General features: G+C 36.0%; 1 protein-coding gene across 1 annotated transcript in view; it reads right to left on the reverse strand.

Moving 5' to 3' along the window:
- Positions 1 to 5,298: 5,298 nt before the first annotated feature.
- Positions 5,299 to 21,860, reverse strand: part of LOC144438698 (adenylate cyclase type 9-like) — a 56,205-nt gene continuing 39,643 nt past the window's right edge. The window contains exons 2-3 of the mRNA XM_078127844.1: positions 8,778 to 9,205; positions 5,299 to 7,650 (exon numbers count right to left, since the gene is read on the reverse strand). Of these exons, the coding sequence (XP_077983970.1) occupies positions 5,872 to 7,650; positions 8,778 to 9,205 (2,207 nt within the window). The 3' untranslated portion in view covers positions 5,299 to 5,871. The remainder of the gene's footprint in view (positions 7,651 to 8,777; positions 9,206 to 21,860) is intronic.

A 21,860-nucleotide genomic window follows, 5' to 3' on the forward strand; every position in this document is an offset into this window, starting at 1 on the left:
TACCCACTTTGATGCCATACACCATATTACAATTACCCACTTTGATGCCATACACCATACATACCCACTTTGATGCCATACACCATACATACCCACTTTGATGCCATACACCATATTACAATTACCCACTTTGATGCCATACACCATACATACCCACTTTGATGTCGTACACCATATTACAATTACCCACTTTGATGCCATACACCATACATACCCACTTTGATGTCGTACACCATATTACAATTACCCACTTTGATGCCATACACCATACATACCCACTTTGATGTCGTACACCATATTACAATTACCCACTTTGATGCCATACACCATACATACCCACTTTGATGTCGTACACCATATTACAATTACCCACTTTGATGACATCATATTACAATTACCCACTTTGATGTCGTACACCATATTACAATTACCCACTTTGATGCCATACACCATACATACCCACTTTGATGTCGTACACCATATTACAATTACCCACTTTGATACAATTCTAATGTAAACATTATGTATGGCCTCATAAAGTACATATTCCTTTTTTACCTTATTGATAAATCATAAATGACTTGAGACATACATATGCCGTATGTGTATAAATAAATTATAACTCCCTTCTTATCCTATTACAATTACATTCTGGGCAAAAAATACAAAATTGTACTACATCTGACATAAACATCCTATCTCTTATTTAATACACTTATTTATCTTAATATAACGGTAAGAAACAACTATGTGTGTACATTACATCTAGGTCTCAATCAAAAGCCAATCTGTAAACACTATGTGATGTCACACACAGTAAACAAGCTACACATATAGTAGTCTCAAATCACTTAATTCGATGCTAAACTTGACACTGAAATGGACTGATCAAATCTTGGTCTACACACATTGATATCGTTTACAAACCTTCAAAAAAAAAATGACCCAAATCATTTCACTGAACTTTTTGGTGGGGTAAATATTTGTGCTGAATTAGTCATAATATATATAAAACTAAGACTACACTGAACATAAACTGTACATCATCATTCAATGTTTAAAGTGTTCTCTCTCTTTTTTTTTGTTTATTTTCTACGACGAGGTAAATACAACTTTAAGATAAATAATGATCGAATATTATATATATCTCCATATTATGATAATACAGAGAGGTACTTACATGACTACATCTATATACGGTAGTAAAACAGGTATGTACAGAATAACTGACTTAAATAATGCTCTCCCAGTTTTGTTTGTCATGGAACAGGGAAACAGCTTGGAAGACAAGAAAAATACTTTAAATAACATTTACAAAGTTAAAGACGACTTGGCATTCTGATTGAAATCTCTGGAGAAGTTTTGTGTGCATACAACATTTACAATGCTCTAGAATATTTAATTGTTAATGTCAAATATCAATAAAGGACATCTCAAATTGAGGCCAACAGGTTATCTTAATGTCGCTGTAAAATATCACCATGAATCTACTGGATATCTCAATGCCATGGCAAAATATCACCATAAACCTACAGTATATCTCAATGCCATGGCAAAATATCACCATGAACCTACTGGATATCACCATGAACCTACTGGATATCTCAATGCCATGGTAAAATGTCACCATGAACCTACATGATATCTCAATGTCATGTTAAAATATCACCATGAACCTACTGGATATCGCAATGCCATGGTAAAATATCACCATGAAACTTCTGGACATCTCAGTGCCATGGTAAAATAACCTACTGGATATCACCATGAACCTACATGATATCTCAATGTCATGTTAAAATATCATCATGAACCTACTGGATATCTCAATGCCATGGTAAAATATCACCATGAACCTACTGGATATCACAATGCCATGGTAAAATATCACCATGAACCTACTGGATGATATGAGACATCTTCACATCATTGACTGCAAAATATCTCTGTGTCTGTGATACATGATATTTTATGGGTCTACATGATATGAGACATCTTCACATCACTGCCTGTTAAAAAATGTTGCTGTGTTTTTTGTGATACAAGATATCTACATTCCATTAACTGTAAAATATCTCTGTGTCTGTGATACACTATATATTTATGGGTGTACATGATATGAGATATCTTCACAATGACATGAGATATCTTCACATCACTGATGGCAAAATATCCCAGTGTGTGTGTGTGTGTGGAAAATAAGATATTTCAGTAACAGTTAAGGAGCCTAGGCCTATAACGACTAATACATATATCAGAAATGCACACATGTGCATATCAAAATATCCACATGATTATTTAGAGCCTTGTGGCTACCATATTACTTTGTTGTTGTTTTTCTTTTATGTTCATCATGTCATGTTATGTTTCCTACAAGAAATATTGATATATAAATATATTCGAGACAGGTAGGAATAATATGTGTACATCTAGTCACGTGATGGCAGCCTCTGTTCTGTCAATCATTATTTTTCTGAAACCATATCTGGTGATCGGCAGCCAATCAAAACCTGACACTGCACATCTGGTGATCAGCAACCAATCAAAACCTGACATTGCACATCTGGTGATCAGCAACCAATCAAAACCTGACATTGCACATCTGGTAATCAGCCAATCAAAGGCCAAGCCTACAACATATTGCACTGACCAATATGGCATCATGATAATAATAATAATAAAGAGCATTGTCCGACAATAATAAACTACAATACCTTTCAACACCTCACTGAACTTTGACTTTTGACCTTTGACATGTACATATACATTTAACAATAGATTACTTTGACATCACAGCAAGAACTGTCAAGATTTTTTAAACGCAAAAATGACTTTCAGGACAACCAGACTCAATTTCAATTCATATATACATCATGACAATATTATGAATAAGTGATAATTTGTTTCTGTAATAGTTTTCTAAATAACATTTTTTTAAACAATAAATTTGATTCAACTTTTCAACTAAAAACAGCATGTACGGTATTATTTATACATTTTGATTTATATACAATTTGTATTTTCAAAAAATACAACAGGAGACAGGCAAGCAGTAAGGAGTAGAATTTGTGACAAACAAGGAAAGTAAACATGTCAGATGAATTGGATTAACGACACCATAGGAAAGTGAGTGCAAGGGTCGTGCCACCCACATGGATAACTTTTTCACGAAAAATCCCTAAACATTATTGGTCATTACATGGTTACTTCTGTCTAAATATCTCTAACCATTGGTTTGATAAATATGTGTACTTATTCCATGTTTAAGATTTTTTTCAAATTCAGGATTAAAAGGAAAAAATGCCGTTAATAAAATCCAAGAAATCATGTGTGAGTGTAGTGTATTGCATTGTCTGGTTGGTAACATTGCTGGGTAATGCTCTGTAAACTCTCCCAACAACTGGGATATCCTTATTCATGTTTTTTTTCTTGCAGAATATGTCTTTAGAAATGGGTAGATGTTTGGAACCTTGGCAGCACACCTCTCTGTCCAACATTTGTCCAACTACCATCCTAACCCCGCTTAGGACATAGAGCTTAAACAAATCAACATGTCCTGCTGGTGAACTGTATGTATAATACATTAACTCACCCTGAAGACCGCTCTACACAAAAATAAGAGCACCAGTTTCATCAAAAGTAGTATGTAAAATACAGTTGGGAACTGGTGGGTACAGAACACCATTTACAACCCATTGGTGGGTACATAACACCATGTACAACCCATTGGTGGGTACAGAACACCATTTACAACCCATTGGTGGGTACATAACACCATGTACAACCCATTGGTGGGTACATAACACCATGTACAACCCATTGGTGGGTACATAACACCATGTGCAACCCATTGGTGGGTACATAACACCATGTACAACCCATTGGTGGGTACAGAACACCATTTACAACCCATTGGTGGGTACATAACACCATGTGCAACCCATTGGTGGGTACATAACACCATGTACAACCCATTGGTGGGTACATAACACTGTGTACAACCCATTGGTGGGTACATAACACCATGTGCAACCCATTGGTGGGTACATAACACCATGTACAACCCATTGGTGGTTGAATAATATTCTTGTATGACTGTACTGTGGGGAGGATGGTCTAAATAGGCCAATGCAGACTGCATAAAGGAAATCGAGAATACAGTGCCCTCGCTCAAAGTGGGGGTTTCTTAAGAGCTTTGTTCCTTGTATTCTGCAGAAATTGGGGATGTCTTTTGCATTCTTCAGACATCGAGGAAACCAGCAGTGCTCTATGAATAATCAAGGAACCTATACCATGTATACCCCCATGGTACATACAGACAGGAAGTAGAGCGCCACCATGACAAATTTTGGAAAGGCCTATTCCCTTAGACAGACACTCTCTGAGTGCAGTATATACACTGTGTGCATCATGATAATCCATCTTACATCTCTAACAACATTTTGTCGTTTTGTCTTAATTTAGTCTTACAAAAAATTATTAAAATCAAAAATACAAAGTTAACTTTTAAGGTTTAAGTTATTGATTTCTCATGGTTCAGTTAGAAGGTGATTTTTTTTTTCCATTCTGATAGGAAGTGATTATTAATAGCATACTGATCCAAAAAAATCTAATTCAAGGAAAGTGCAAAAAGACAACTCATAGAAAAGATTTTGTTTTGTTTTCAATTCATGTGCAACTGCAGTAATACAGAAAATGACTCTAGAAATAGATTTTTCAAATCAAACAAGATTGATCGACTTCCTATAATTGTCAAACTCAATCAACTAAATCAACCAAATACTAAGAATTTCAAAGAAGTTACTGTTTATAGATAAATTTTTCAAAAAGGCTTACGGGCCTCTTTCAGTAAATTGGTAAAGGACTAACAAACAGACAACAATATCAACTTATTCCTCAAAATTCAAGACTAAGACTTGATGTGATTGGTCAGTGATATCACAGATCAAATCAAGATTAAGACTCAATGTGATTGGTCAGTGATATCACAGATAAAATCAAGACTAACAATCGATGTGATTGGTCAGTGATATCACAGATCAAATCCAGACTAAGACTTGACATGATTGGTCAGTTATATCACAGATCACATCAAGACTAAGACTTGATGTGATTGGTCAGTGATATCACAGATCACATCAAGACTAAGACTTGATGTGATTGGTCAGTGCTATCACAGATCACATCAAGACTAAGACATGATATGATTGGTCAGTGATATCACAGATCAAAATAAAGACTAAGACTAGATGTGATTGGTCAATGATGTCATGATCACATCATAAAAGTATTGTCAATTTTAAGGTTACCATTCGGTATTTAAAGAAATATTAAGATTTCTCATTTCGGTAAAATTTGTGAAAGTGAAAGTCAATGATAGTAATGATGAGGTTTTAATGCAGATAGTGATAACAACAATAGAGGAGTCATAATAATAAATAGTCAATGTATGGCATAATTCAACCCCTAACATAGAAAAACCAACTCATTAAACAAATTTAACATCAACAAAAATACTTGAAATGACGATGGATCTAAAAAACCAAGTCAGGATAACGTATCTTTTCTATTATGATTCCTCTCATTTAAAATTAACACTTTGAGATCCATAGTGTTATTTTTTTCAACTGATCTTGCTTGGCGACACACTATTTTCTGGTTTCTATTCACATAGTTATGTGCTTACAGATGACACTTTGCCAATCAATAACTTTAGGCTTATATATGTCACAGAATGGCACATTACATTTTTTCAGTATTTCGTTTTTTTATATTTGCGTAAATTTTAGTGGCTTGTCGTACCACGTAACACTTCTTCTCAGTGCAACTGTTTGCAAATACATGCAAATTTTGGGGCCAATCACAAGATTTTCAGGTGTCAATGTTGTCTTTTTTACCAATGAGTAAGTACGTCATCATCTCACCTTTCCCCTTCACAACAATCTTACCACGTTCTTCAAACTCAAAGAAAGGACTTAGAATTTCATGGGATGACTCGCTGACCTGTATGCGACCAGGTACACCCGTTGAGTCCATTCGACTGGCAATGTTGACGGTGTCGCCCCATATATCGTACAGGAGTTTGGTTGTGCCTATAACACCTGCTGTGACATCACCGTGGTTGTATCCAATGCGTAGAACAAAATTGAATGCTTTCATCGTCATGTTGAGCACTTCCTCGTTAAATTGTTGGACAGCGTTCATCATGTCGACGCTGAATTCCATTAGCGTGACTAAGTCTGTATGCGGTTGTTTGCTGCTTCTCTTATCAGCTGGACAAAGACCCGATGCTGCCATGAAAGTACTTCCTATTGTCTTGATCTTTTCTACTGAATGGTACTTCTTTCTGTCTAGTAGCTGGTCAAAGTCACTAATCACCTCATTTAACACGCGGATACACTCTTTCCCGCCTTCGTAATTCTCTTCATAAAACTCATTAAAATTAATAATACTACAGAAAACGACTCCTACGTCTGTGTGGTTTTTAGAATACATGGACACTTTCTTTAACTGTTCCGAGACATGTTGAGGAATAATATTATGAAGTAACCAATCAGCCTGCTCTTTAAGAATCTGTATTTTGTGTTTGTCGTCCTCTGCCTCTATGTCGCCGTTAAAATTGAGTCGATACGAGATTTCAAACTCCCGGTTCAGGAACCAGACTAGTATGAGTAGCAGCAGGATATCTAGGATCATCTCCGTACCAATTCGATTGGAGCCTTCAAATATTCCCGGTTCCAGAGCAGTCCATGGAATGCTGTAGGTAGAAGTCTCATTCTTGGTCGAGTTGTTAAAATCTATTGTACCCGTTGTAACATTGTCTACACTATCGTCTGGATTAGAAACGCTGTTTGGGTCACAAACTTTGACATTCAGTAAAACCAAAAGAACCGTGCCACTAAGAATTGCCAGGACGCTCTTCATCCAGGAACTTAGTTGAACAAAATTACAGAAGTGAAGTAATGCAACAATTATCATATAGCAATAAAACCATGTGGTTTCCTCCATATCTCGTGATAGACATATGAAATTTGCATACACCGCTAAGACCGGTAGACTGATGAGCAGTGCACCGAGGATGTGTCGCGCATACCATTTACCGAAGAACATCATGACTTTATCGGTGCATGTAAGTATGTGACAAGTATACAATGCATCCCTGATAACAACGACCAATATAATAACTTCAAGAAGATATGTTATCGGGAAAAAAATCAGCCAGGGAAGTTCCCGTTCAAACACAAGAAAACATCCTATGGACATCAATGTGTACACTATAAATGCCAACACAACATCAAATGCTGTGTTCCATTTGGGTGATGATATCGTCTCCCTGTTTTGACATCCAGTGGGTTCGTATTGGGACCGATATAGTTCCTCCACATAGGGATCTAGAAAGTTCAAGGTCAAGTTATTGATTGGTGGCTTGAAGAAGTATTCCTGGTTGCTCTCATCTTCTTGGATACATTTGACAAGCTGGATGTCTGATTGTTGATTGACGTCCATCCTCCGTATGATGGTGTTTGTAAACTGTGGTTGTACATCAGGTGGTCTTTCTGCCAACATGTCCATCACTGAGGGGGTACGGCTAGGCCCAAGGCTACCATTCTCTGGTTTCAGGAGTGTCACTGACTTGGGTTCTGCCATGTCCTAATGAAAAAATATTAACAAAATTGTATATGATTTTTATCGCACGTGTATGTATCAGAGTTACATAAATTTACATGTTGTCACACTTGTTCCATAAAATTTTGGTTCATTTCAAATTACAAACCAGAAAAATCAAGGTGTGAATCACTGATATGTAAACAATAATAATTAGGATTTTGACTATCACATGCTTAATTGCATGTCAGAATTTTGTCAAGACATTACACTTGTTGTACTCTACTAGGATAACGTCACACATGGTGCTGGAACTGAACACTTTTTGCATAATTGTGTGCATAGTAAATAGTCATATAAAAACTAATCCAGCATTGGTTTACTGAGATGACATGCCCTGCCTGAGCCATATCAAAATGCTTCATTGTTGCGTTGTTTCCTTGCGACAAAGTTTGGGTAGACCTCAGTGCTGAACAGATAGCCTACCAAAGCATCTTTGTATACACTGAAGTAATACTGATTTCAAAAGCTCAAGTAAACCTGATTTCAAAAGCTCACTTTGTTTCATTACTGACAGACAAAGATTTGTGAAATAGAAATGAACAAATTTTAACTATTGAAGGTGATCATTTTAGTATGATTCAAATAATGCTATTTCAAAATTGTTTTACTGCTGTCGGTGTGGTTAGTTTATGCTGCAGGCTGGTCATGGTAGCAAGTACATAAAAGGCATGCATTTCAGAATTCAGCTGCATATTCATAAACAAAAACATATACTGTTTTGATTAATTAATGATCTAGATGACCCTAGGAACATCACCACATGCTGCAACTATAGTACTTAATCGATTTCCCATGAATTTTTCTGACTAAGATTTTTTATGAAAAATTTCCATTTTTTACCTAAATCACACATCTATGGTGTGGTGTAGTCATTTTGATTTGAACAATTCCACTACTAGACAGCAATGTCCCCACCACTAACTTAATGCAAGACTTTCGAAGAACCAAACTCAATTTTCTAAGAATTTCTGAGAGTAGTTTGAATTTTAGGACTTTTTGTGGAAAGCATAAAAAATTTTTGTCTGGATTGTTTTGATTTTTACCCTTTGTACAGTTCTGTCATGATAAAGTTTCATAACACCCTCTTTTCTTCACAAGTTTAGGCTTACCTGCATTTCAATGTGATTACTGGCAGTTTTTCTAGCTTTCTGTTTCTTTTTGTACACAGGTGTCCCACCATCATGATCATTTAGTAATGGAGAGTTGGTGTTACTGCTGCATTTCATTGAACTGTTAGCCGACTTGGGCGAATTAGGTGTACTCTCCATATCTTTACTAGAATCATCATCATTCATCTCCTCCTCTCCCTCTTCCAGCTCCCCTTGCTCCTCCTGTTCCTTGTCCACTTCTCCTCTCAGTGGATCAGTAACTTTTGGACTCTCATTACCCTTGCTGTCACCACCCCCACCAGATTCTCTGGTAGAGACATTCTGTGAGGAGCCTGTGTCTACTTTGTCCTGGTATGTCTTCATTCTCTGTTCTCTCTGGTCAGGTGTATGTGGTTTAGCACGGGCAACGATAAAGAAGGTTTTCACACCTACCAAAGCAAACAAAATAAACAATTCTATGTTACTGAAAGTCTCTAAAACTTCACCAAGTCTTACATAGAACATCGGCATCAAACATGACATTGGTGTGTCAGCAACTAGGAACAATAATTTGTCACACACCATACATGTAAATATTTGCGTGTTTTGCTTAGGTAAACTTCATAAATGAATAATTATGGACAACAAATATGTGATGTGTATTTGACATGAATGTACACATGAGCCAATCATATTTTCTCACTCTCGTATTTGTCTTGTCCTATGTACAAATTCATGATACTTTTTATGATACTTTTTATTAAACACTTTACACAGAAAACTTTATTATTCAGTCAATCCCATTTGGAAACAGTAGTCTGCTAAGACTAGATCATACAAAATGATACTGCTCTCAATGACATGGATGAGTCAACTGCCTTCAGTGCTGGAAATTAATACACTGCAGTGCCCTCAACGAAGCAGTGTGGAAATTAATATACTGCCCTCAACGGCATAAATGAGTCAACTGCCTTCAGGAGTGAAAATTAATATGCTGCCCTCAACGACATGAATGAGTCAACTGCTTCAGGAGTGAAAATTAATATGCTGCCCTCAACAACATGGATGAGTCAGATCTCTATCAGTTGTGGAAACTAATATTATACTCTTCAAAAGGTTCTGTTTGGGTATTTTTTAATAATCTTTGGGATTTGGTATTTCATCACTTATAATGTATAATCTCTTTGTACTGAATCTTAAATGTAACATTGTAATATATAATGAACCTACATGGTATGAAAACATCATTTTTGAAGTAATATACTTTTTTTTAGTGATTTGACAAAAAAAATTTCAATCATCTCATCAGCTTTTTCATGATGTGTCTAAAATGGTCTAAAAGCAGAGAATCAAGAAAGAGCAAGATTACAACAAACAAATATTTTGGTTGAGGCTTATATGTAAGCACTGAAGCTTCTAGCTTCTATTTCCAGCCTTTCACATACATATAACGTCCATGTCATTCACAAAAAAATTTGAAATTTTCTATTTTTAACAACAATCTTTTTCATTATTTTCACCTCGATGGTATTAAATTTCTTTTGATACATAGCTGCCTGTTTAAAATATGAATTCACAAACAAGTATATCACACAGTGTGTACTATCCATTTTCAGTAAAACAAAAATATACTTGAAAAAAATACTTCAAAGATTATGTAATATGATCTTTCATACTAAGTAGGCAGGAACTACAGTAGTGAGGTGTTATTTCTGTAAGAAACTGCTACAGGTGACACATTTTCAGTGAATGATATTGAAAGGAATTGGTCTATTTGAAGGATACTAGTATTACATTTTGGCTTTATAGACTGAATTGATGGCAATTAGGCAAGTACTACACATCACACATTACTAAATGCCAAGTGTACATGCTGACTATCTAGTGGAAATAGTGTCTAAAGACAAGTCTTTGCCCTGTTTTTAGTTGGTTTAGCCTTACATCAACTAAATTCACTATCACATTTACAAGACAAGTTGCAGCACTCATGGCTGTGACAAGGTAATTCGCTACATTCATGACTGTATTACATTGATTCACAAGTCAAATTGCAGCATTGCACTGACAGGACAATTTGCTACATTACATTGACAAGGTAATTTGCAGTATTCGTGGCTGTAATACACTGACAAGGCAATTTGCTACATTACACTGACAAGGCAATTTGCTACATTACATTGGCAAGACAATTTGCTACATTACATTGACAAGGTAATTTGCAGTATTCATGGCTGTAATACATTGTCAAGGCAAGTTGCTACATTACATTGACAAGGCAATTTGCAGTATTCATGGCTATTATTACTGTAACATTGATTCACAAGGCAATTTGCAGCATTGCGCTATATTTATATCATACAAGGCAATATGCTGCATTCATGGCTATCATTACATTGATTCACAGAGCAATTTGCCGCCCTCATGCTACATTATGCAAGGCAATTTGCAGCACTCACGGCTGTATTACATTACCAATAAAACACAATTATATTTACATCATTTCCACTTTCTTTTTTTGCAGTTTCAAATTTTAAATGAGGATCATATGGTTTGCCTACATTAAACGTACTTGTACAAATTAGTATATGTATGTACATAATAAACACCCATATGTTCATACATTAGGACCTGCATTGTTATATTTCTCACTTGTTAGACCAAACTTCTTACATCTTAACTGTAGCAATATTACCTTCCTTCCACTACAATTTAAAATTCAATATTGCCATGGTAACATAACTTGGAGGTTTCAAATTTCAACCTGTGCAGTCTTTCAACATCACACACCTAGACAATTTAAAATTGAAAGTTACCATCATTCTACTTCTACTTAGCACCACCACCTAAGGTGTTGATGACTAGACTACACTTAAAGCTCTGTATAACAGAAAGTAACTATATTTCGCCATCCAGATGTCATGTTTTAAAACATGGATTTTATTGCTGATAAAAAACAATCAGATAAATAAATGGAAAAGGACCAGACATCTGAATTCTTCATTCATATTTCAAGAGACTGCTTCTCAATGTTTTAACATTTTATATGATAACCTCACAAACATAGGGCTGAATTTCTTACTATCCATCGATAAATGTATGTACAATGTTCTTTGCTAATGTGGTACTAACATAGATCTGAGTTGCATTTCTCTATTCCTGTTTTGGTAGCCATGTCTGGTGAATCCTAATATAGGAATACCCAAGTTATTCTATTCCTGTTTTGGTAGCCATGTCTGGTGATTCCTAATCTAGGAATACCCAAGTTATTCTATTCCTGTTTTGGTAGCCATGTCTGGTGATTCCTAATATAGGAATACCAAAGTTATTCTATTCCTGTTTTGGTAGCCATGTCTGGTGATTCCTAATATAGGAATACCAAAGTTATTCTATTCCTGTTTTGGTAGCCATGTCTGGTGATTCCTAATATAGGAATACCCAAGTTATTCTATTCCTGTTTTGGTAGCCATGTCTGGTGATTCCTAATACAGGAATACCCAAGTTATTCTATTCCTTTTTTGGTAGCCATGTCTGGTGATTCCTAATATAGGAATACCCAAGTTATTCTATTCCTGATTTGGTAGCCATGTCTGGTGATTCCTAATATAGGAATACCCAAGTTATTCTATTCCTGTTTTGGTAGCCATATCTGGTGATTCCTAATATAGGAATACCCAAGTTATTCTATTCCTGTTTTGGTAGCCATGTCTGGTGATTCCTGCACACACCTGTATTTGTTCATTTTTATCATAGTGATACATGTAGGTAGGGTCGCGTATCCACTTGTTCTTTTGAGGGTTATGACCTCTCTGTTGGTTTTAGCTATTTTGTAAACTGATTTTATGCCATTTTGAAGTATTGCTGTAAAACTACATGGAGGTCAAAGGTCAACAAGTATAAACTAAGCAGAGTAATATCTGTCAGTTATACATTTTCGAAACTGTGACTATTTTAAAGATATTGCTTGCACATTTACATTTTGTAAAGAGTACTGCTTGTGGGTTTTGGTCCATCAGATCAATTTTGACTCTCTGTTGTCCTTGTACTAGTACTACACACAGCCACATATAATAAGCCTGTCAAAATATTGAGGAATGGTCAAGATCAAATTGTTTCCAGTAGAAAAATATGAAATAAAATCCTCCTTTCAAAACGATAACACTGATTGTCCTAGTTTCTCGCATCAAGTTCAGCATTCTAGGCACAGCTTTTTCTCAGAAAATGATGCAGTGATTACCATATTTCTTTTCTTTTATAATGCCCACAGTGGAGATGCCATCTTGGATGACCTTTTTAGATGGGAGACCCTCTGATTAAATTCGTCAACGTTACCATGGATATTCCTGTGGTTGTGATGAAGGATGTACAGGACTAGCACACTAAACAAGCTGTAGTAACTAGCACTCATCAATTTTATTGTTGATTGTGACATATCAATGAGTCTTGAATACTCAATACATGTACATTTACACGGTAAACTGTAACACTGATATCATCTGAGTTTTGCACAGCTTAGCTTTAATATCACAGTACATGTAATGTTGTAGTACGTCATTCTTCCAATGAGGAGGTAAGTACAACAATACATGAAAACTGCAGTAGCCAAAACTTCCTCTGCAAATACATATATATGTATATCTAAAGATCTATATACACAGTATAGTATACTGGTATTATCACATGCAATACAAGTATGTGCAGTTCTTACATTTATTGCAATGCTACTACTTAGGAAGACCTAGATGTGTTATGACAGCTCGACTGATCACGATGTAAAAACCACATGTATCATTATCAAATGGCTTTTCACTTGATGTGGCCATCTGTAGCCATTACATCCATACTATATCTCCCTGTGTTTCCTTCAAGGAATTCTTTTGCTCACTTCAAAACACCAGAATGAACAATAGTCTGTGACGAGTGAGGAACTCTATGGGAATCATGTGTGCGCGCGCATGTGTGTGTGTGTGTGTGTGTGTGTGTGTGTGTGTGTGTGTGTGTGTGTGTGTGTGTGTGTGTGTAAATGAATATGACTTTATGAGTGATCTATCAGAAGTTGTATTGAAGGAATATATCACTGGAAATGTACAAAAGTCATGATGAAAATTTTGACTATATTTGCAAGGTTTTCTTTGTCAATACAGACTGATCCAGTGTGTTTGGACAAAGTAACTTAATTGACTCTTCACTGAAGCAAATCATCTTTGAACACATCACCAACAACTTACAAATCCAGGGTACCACATAATTAACATTTCCATTTCTGATGACAAACTTTCACCAAAAAGCCTTCCCCTATGTATCAACTGGCTAGTTATTCATTGCATGTATGCATACATACATACATACATACATACATACATACATACATACATACATACATACATACATACATACATACATACATACATACATACACACACACACATATACATACATACATACATACATACATACATACATACATACATACATACATACATACATACATACATACAGTACATACATACACATACATATAGTATTATGTTGTATATAGACTGCTTGACAGGACACTGACATGACTATATATGTATTGTAACACTACTGAAACCCCATTCAAATGTTAGTATTGAAAGTGAAAATGAATTCCAATTTCAGTGTGAAAATAACAACAATCTCAGCTTTGCATGATAAGAGTGAAATCATACCATTGAGTACCCTTAGCAATGCAATTACTTACTAGCGCCAACTATTTTCACATTTCTAAGGAGCCTGTTAAAGTTTGCGTATAGATTATTTCACAATCCATAAATGCCATCTGCAACAGTAAAACCAATAATGATGCTGATGGATATATCCAAGGGCACGCCTTTTATTTTGCCTTGATAAATCTACTCATAATCCAGGTGCTTATTATTCTACATCATTCACAGATGAATCCCAGCTTAAATCGCACATATTTGGGTTTATGCATCTCTAGTCACACCTTTTAATGCAAGATTAAACACTGCATCTGTATCTTCTGTACTGTATTGCAATACTGTCTTCTCATTGTTTTCTCTGAGGCAATTTTTCAGTGAGCATTTTCGAAGAGTATTTGTCCTGATACAATTGTATCCACTCATACCACACAAAACAAAAGGAGTTTTAAACAAATTCTTGAAAAAGTAGCTGGCAAAACATTGCAGACTAGCTGGTTGTTTTAGGAAGCTACTAATTCAATGGTGTTAATGTTGTTTCCCAATGTTTTTCATGCTCAAATATATATATCATGCAACAAAGGCATTACCTGAGACTTCAAGACTTTCTTATTTCAAGACCCTAAATTTTTACTTTGAGGTTCATTTCTTGTAACTTACTACCTGTGTTTCTGGAAGTTAGACGAATGGCTCTGGCATTGGCTGTTGCTATGGGCATGCCCATGGTTGCTATGAACATTTGCATGATTAATGAACTTTACCAATTAAGGGAAATGCCAGGTAGCGTAGTTCAGAATTTTGCATTCTGATAAATGACCTTTGAACTCCTATGGTTCCAGTTACCTGACCCCACCTAGTTTTTCACTGCTGACCCTAATTTTTTTTTACGTATTTGAGAAAAAATGAAATAAATCCTGAAAAGTGTGGACTCTTGAAAGAAATAGTGGATGCGGAAACTAACATCAACTTAAAAAGACAACATAAACTGTTCTTCCGATCTGTAATGGCTTTTGGGAAGAAACCAATATCTCAGAGACCATATGGAAAACAACGGAAAACATAACTACCTGAACTTGACACTCACACAAGAAAAAAAAAATTGGTAAAAAATAATGAAAAAAAATCTACCTACCCCACCTATTCTAAAATTGAGCGTAATCGGATAATAATAATTTTTTTTAAGCCTAATGAGTGTAGGATCTCATAAAAAAAAGCTTGTGTTTGTCCTTACAGAAGGCATTCAGTTTACACCAGGTCCTAGTTTTGAGAAGGTTTGATTTAGACATTACTACAAACACTACAATTGAATTTCACACCAACAATTTGCCTATTGATTTTGAGCTTAAGTTTTACCATAAAATACATTTTTTCACCAAAATTTTACATTTATGGTGTCATTAATTTGATTTGTACAATTTCCCACCTCAAAATTATCCTGAGTAACATTACCACCAAATACCAAGGCAATTTGCCCAGGTTGTTCGCACAAGACATACACTACACATAACACATTATATATTCTACCTCAGACATACACGTAGACATTCAGTGTACCCTGAAGTTGAGTGGACAATCACTGACGAAAAACGCTGTTATATTAGGTTTAAATTCATCAATTTCCTGACTCTGGTATCAATTTCACATCCACTACTGATATTACGATTGTCTAAAATACAACAGTTGGGGCAGAATTTTATTCAATACTCCAAACCTAATTAGATTGCAATTTGCCGCCAACGACAGCCATTCACAGCTGTAGGAATGACCAGATTAGCAAGTTAATGGCAGCTATAGTCGCCAGCTCATATATATAACCCTGGGTGTTGTCATGAGATTGGCACACAACTTGCAATATACATACAGGATACATTTGACACTGTGAAAGGACTTATAGCATTACGTCTTGCATATGTTATTACTTCATCTATTTAATATTTCTTAAAACCTCGGAATCTGTCAAATGCACCTCATTTATGTGTGACGGATAGCTATAGTCACTTTCATATAGTGAAAGATTTTGAGTGTCGTAACCCCGGCTTACAATGCAAATCAAAACTCAATTGTGCAATATTCCATTTCAAGCCTGATAATGCTAATAATAATTACTATTTCATGCAGCAATGGAAGAGGGACTTTCCACTCATGCAATACATGTATAATGACAGTTACCATGATTTAATATTGAAACTAGCTATACTCAAAGTATTACAAACAGTCTGTGATCAATACTCCAAACAACCTTATACTGTATGGTGAAAAGGGTTGCATTCACCTTATATTATGTACGATTAAGGGCTATGGATGCAAACTGATTGTCATGTACATGTATTATAAAGTTCCTTGTATAAATAATAGATTTGTACAACAAATTGGCTGTCATTTGTACAAATCCTAAAAGGTCATGAAAATATGGGACATGCATATATTGTCCACTATGGTATGTCACCTTTGTGCCAAGTTGGAATGAAATTGGCCAGTGCATGTGAGAGGTGTGGCTTTTTACATGGAGGCTAATAAGGAAGGAAACCAAACCATTAAACACATCAAAAGTGAGCTATGGGTACACCATATGTGATATATATCTTGAAATAAGGTCAGAGAGTAATGAGGACTTTTTTCATGTTTCTTGTAAAATACATGTAACGTACTTGAGTGTGAATAATGGAAAAAAGATGGCTATTTAATAAAAGTATTTTACACATACTTGGCAAAATATCTTCCAGAGCTTGCGTATTAATTATGTGGTACCCTGGATTTGTAAGTTATTGGTGATGTGTTCAAAGATGATTTGCTTCAGTGAAGAGTCAATTAAGTTACTTTGTTCAAACACACTGGATCAGTCTGTATTGACAAAGAAAACCTTGCAAATATAGTCAAAATTGTCATGACTTTTACACATTTCCAGTGATATTCTTCAATACAACTTCAGATAGATCACTAATATTCATTTACACACATACACATACACATACACATGCACACACACATGCATGCATACACACGCACACACACACACACACACACACACACACACACACACACACACACACACACACACACGCACACACGCACGCACGCATGCATGATTCCCAGAGAGTTCCTCATTCATCACAGATCATTGTACATTCTGATGCCTGCCTGAAAAACTGGATATGTGTAAGCCAAATCAGATATTGTATACTAAGTTGTAGCTTATGCAATTTCATAGTTATACAAATCATACCGTGTTCATTCATTCCATTTCACAGCATCCATGAAATTAAATTTAGGGCCATAAATATAGCTTAAAGCACAGTCAAATTAACTTTATGTTAAAGTGCTTTTTAATGTACTAAGTGATGCGATACCATTCCAAAGTCTGTATAATGGGGCTATGCAAGCATGCATGGTTATGGCATTAATTTAGATGCAGGACACATATCCTCGGCTGTACACATTTTACTTTCAATCTTAGCTACCAATTTCATGGCGTTTAATGTACTGTTGAACAGAATGCAAGAGTAATAAAAACTGTCACATCATCTGACCCAAATCTACATTGTATAGTCCCAGTGATATACATCCATGTAACACAGTTACACTGGCATGCTTTAACTAATGGTATGCCAATTCTACAGTGAATGTACTGTACATGTACATGTACTACATCCCTGTATTCCATCAGAAACATGGTTTCACAATATTTCAACGATGGTTATTGAACATGGTTGACCATGGTTAGACCATGGTGTAAACATGATGGACAATGTGTGACTGCTTGAGAAATGGCACCAAGGCCAGCCCACACCATAGTCAAATTAATTAGGTTCAGATCATGGTTAACCATGTTTGGAACTGGTCAGATAAATCATGTTTGGATAGTCCATGTTTGGATAGATCATGGTTTGAATGGGTCAGATAGAACATATCTGTATAGGCCATGGTTGGAACAGGTCAGATAGACCATGTTTGGAACTGGTCAGATAGACCATGTTTGGATAGAGCATGGTTTGAATAGGTCAGATAGAACATAGCTGTATAGGCCATGGTTGGAACTGGTCAGATAGACCATGTTTGGATAGAGCATGGTTGGAACTGGTCAGAAAGACCATGTTTGGATAGAGCATGGTTGGAACTGGTCAGATAGACCATGTTTGGATAGAGCATGGTTGGAACTGGTCAGATAGACCATGTTTGGATAGAGCATGGTTGGAACTGGTCAGATAGACCATGTTTGGATAGAGCATGGTTGGAACTGGTCAGATAGACCATGTTTGGATAGAGCATGGTTGGAACTGGTCAGATAGACCATGTTTGGATAGAGCATGGTTGGAACTGATCAGATAGACCATGTTTGGATAGAGCATGGTTGGAACTGATCAGATAGACCATGCTTGGATAGACCATGGTTGGAACTGCATGGTCAGATAGACCATGTTTGGAAAGAGCATGGTTGGAATAGGTCAGTCAGACCATATCTGTAATGTGTGTATAGACCATGGCTGGAACAGGCTGGAGACCATGTTTGGATAGACCATGGTTGGAATACATCAGTCAGACCATGTTTGGAACAGGTCAGATAGACCATATTTGGATAGAGCATGGTTGGATAGATCATGGTTTGAATAGGTCAGTCAGACCATATCTGTAATGTTTGGATAGACCATGGTTGGAATACGTCAGTCAGACCATGTTTGGAACAGGTCAGATAGAACATATCTGTATAGATCATGGTTGGAACTGGTCAGATAGACCATGTTTGGAATAGGTTACATAGAACATATTTGGATGGAACATGCTTGGAACAAGTCAGGTAGAATATACTTCAAAATATCATTTCAACATTAATAGTTTTGTCTACAGACCAGAAATTCAGTCTCAGGTTCTCACATTAGTGTTAATTTTATCAGTGGAGGCATAAGAATGACACAGGATCAATGCTTTTGTTCTGAGTCCACTCTTTCTAAAGATCTAGCAGCCAACTGTATAGACAGTCCTCTCATTTGATGCATGATCAGTTCCTACATGAAAAGTTTAAAGTTAACGGTAACCTAGACGATTGATGACTCTAATACTTTTCTGTTAGGAATCCTAGTTTATTCCTACTCTCCTGAATTGAATTGCTATGAGGGTTGAAAAGGGTGATGTCAGTCACCTACACGGTCCCTAAGGCGTGACATTTAACGGGCCCGCCATTTTTTATTTACATAAAAGATCTTCGGAACTCTTTTAGCTAACTTTGATTTCAATCTATGTGCAGATGATTCTTTCACACATTTCCGAACAAAATTATGTACTATAGATGTTTTTCAAGTGAATTATCATTTCAACAAAGTTACAGATTGGTGCAATGTTGGCCATCAATATCGGAAAAATAATTCCATAATTTTTCACGAGCAAAGCTAGACTGTTTCCACACATAGTGCTCATTACATGAAAGGTAATATTTCAAATGAGGCTGATAAAGGAGTGATCATTGCTAAACACTTGATATCAAAATATCATTAACAAAACGAGCCTTAGAAAAAAGTCAATTTTTTAATTAAGAAATTATGTACGCCAACATACTAGTATTTCATTATTAATTATTTTACTTTGTTCAACCATGGAGGTACATATAGAAAGGGCTACCTCCATTGTTCAAATTAACATAACCTATTCATTGGTCATAGTGGTCATTATTTTTATGGGATATAGTATGAAAATTTCACCTTCCCAGTATCCGCAGTGCCACCTCTACAGTATGAATAGGCCTTTCCAGACTGCAAACAGGAAATTGAGAATACAGCACCCTCGCTCAAATTGGGGGTATCATCACCTCATAGTACTGTTCCTTAAGAGCTCTGTCTCTTGGTATTCTGTAGAAGTGTAAATCAGGGAATTTTTTTGTATTGTTCAGACATCAGGGAAAGCAGCAGTGCTCTATGATCAGGTAACCTATACCATGTATACCCCCAAGGTACACTCAGACAGGAAGTAGAGCGCCATCATGGCAAATTTTGGAAAGGCCTATTTACATAGTGCCATCTTCCCTTATACAGAGTGCCAATGAACAAACCTGATGGAATTGAAAGTTTGACACAATGAAGTTTTATTTGAGATCCTAAAACTGCCAAAGTGACGATTGAGAATATATAGTCCATGGATCCAAGAATTAACAGGACAATAAAATAGAGTTACTTTGGAACAGTAAGTTAGAATCGAATTTGACCTTTTGATCTGCCTGCTACGGACCTTGATTATGCAATGAATTAATCATTCAGCGTTAATGTCGCTCTGCCAAAGTGGCACTTCACTTCAACCATAGAAAAACGAGGAGCTGCGACAGTGACAAAAATGAAGACAGAACACCATGATGTATACTGCATTTAGATTAATATGCAAGGGTTATCCAGAGTCTATGGATGATCTTAAAATAGGACCAACTGGTACACTTCACAAACACATACAGTACATGTGTATGCTGAATAGGGTAGCTTTATTCATTGTATTGTGTATGCACAATTGGTGTTATTATTATCAGTAACTCGCTCCTTTATATTAAATTCCACACTTTACTGTAGAAGCTCATTTGCGATTCATATCCATTACAATGTGTGAAAGTGCAAACAATCAACAGTGTTTTTGTCCATATGGGACCATTCAGTTTATGATGACTGTTACAGTTACATGATTTGTGTTGGTTGTCTTTTAGGACTCACACCAACAATCAACAGACTAGCAACGCCTGTTGTATTAAGTGCGAATGGGGCGCTTAACCTATACCTGCTGTCACACTCTTCCAGAAGCATATCTACCTTTTGTGTCACCCTTCTTTCAAAAGACTGTCATACACTGTGCAAAATGATACTTTGGGTCTTTCTGGTTAATATTTAGAATCTAACACGGAAAGTAACAATTGGAGATGGTCAGAGATTATTATGCATCTTTTACAAACAAGCAAGCGACTTACCGAAAAGAGTACAACAATTACACTACTTTCAGAGAAGTTAATGCTCTGATAAAGTTTCTTGCTCTGAAGAACCCTAATATAATGAGTGATTTTTAGCAAGAACGTTTACACACAAATGACTTAATCGGGAAATTTTGCCATTTTTTTCGGGTAGCTCATAATGTGATCTATCAAATGTCCATTGCCATTTTTGTTAAATTCGTATTGGGATAACGGATACTACTGTAGACTGGGGGATACAGAATAAATGAAACATTGACTTTATGATCTCTGCTGCTAGCTCACTAGCCTAATAATAGCAAGTATTACTAAGTTAATACTAAGTTTCTCGGTCAGTGTATCTAACTGTAACTACACCAACTCGTGCTCTGATTTCGTCGTATTAGAGTATCACAAATCTTACTACCAAATATCACGTTATTTCGCAAGTTCAAACTGTAACAGCGTGATTTTCGGACGTACACAACTGTTTGCACTAGGATTAAAAGATTATCA

The sequence above is a fragment of the Glandiceps talaboti genome, chromosome 8 (genome assembly GCF_964340395.1).
Source record: "Glandiceps talaboti chromosome 8, keGlaTala1.1, whole genome shotgun sequence".
Classification (NCBI taxonomy): Eukaryota; Metazoa; Hemichordata; class Enteropneusta; family Spengelidae; genus Glandiceps; species Glandiceps talaboti.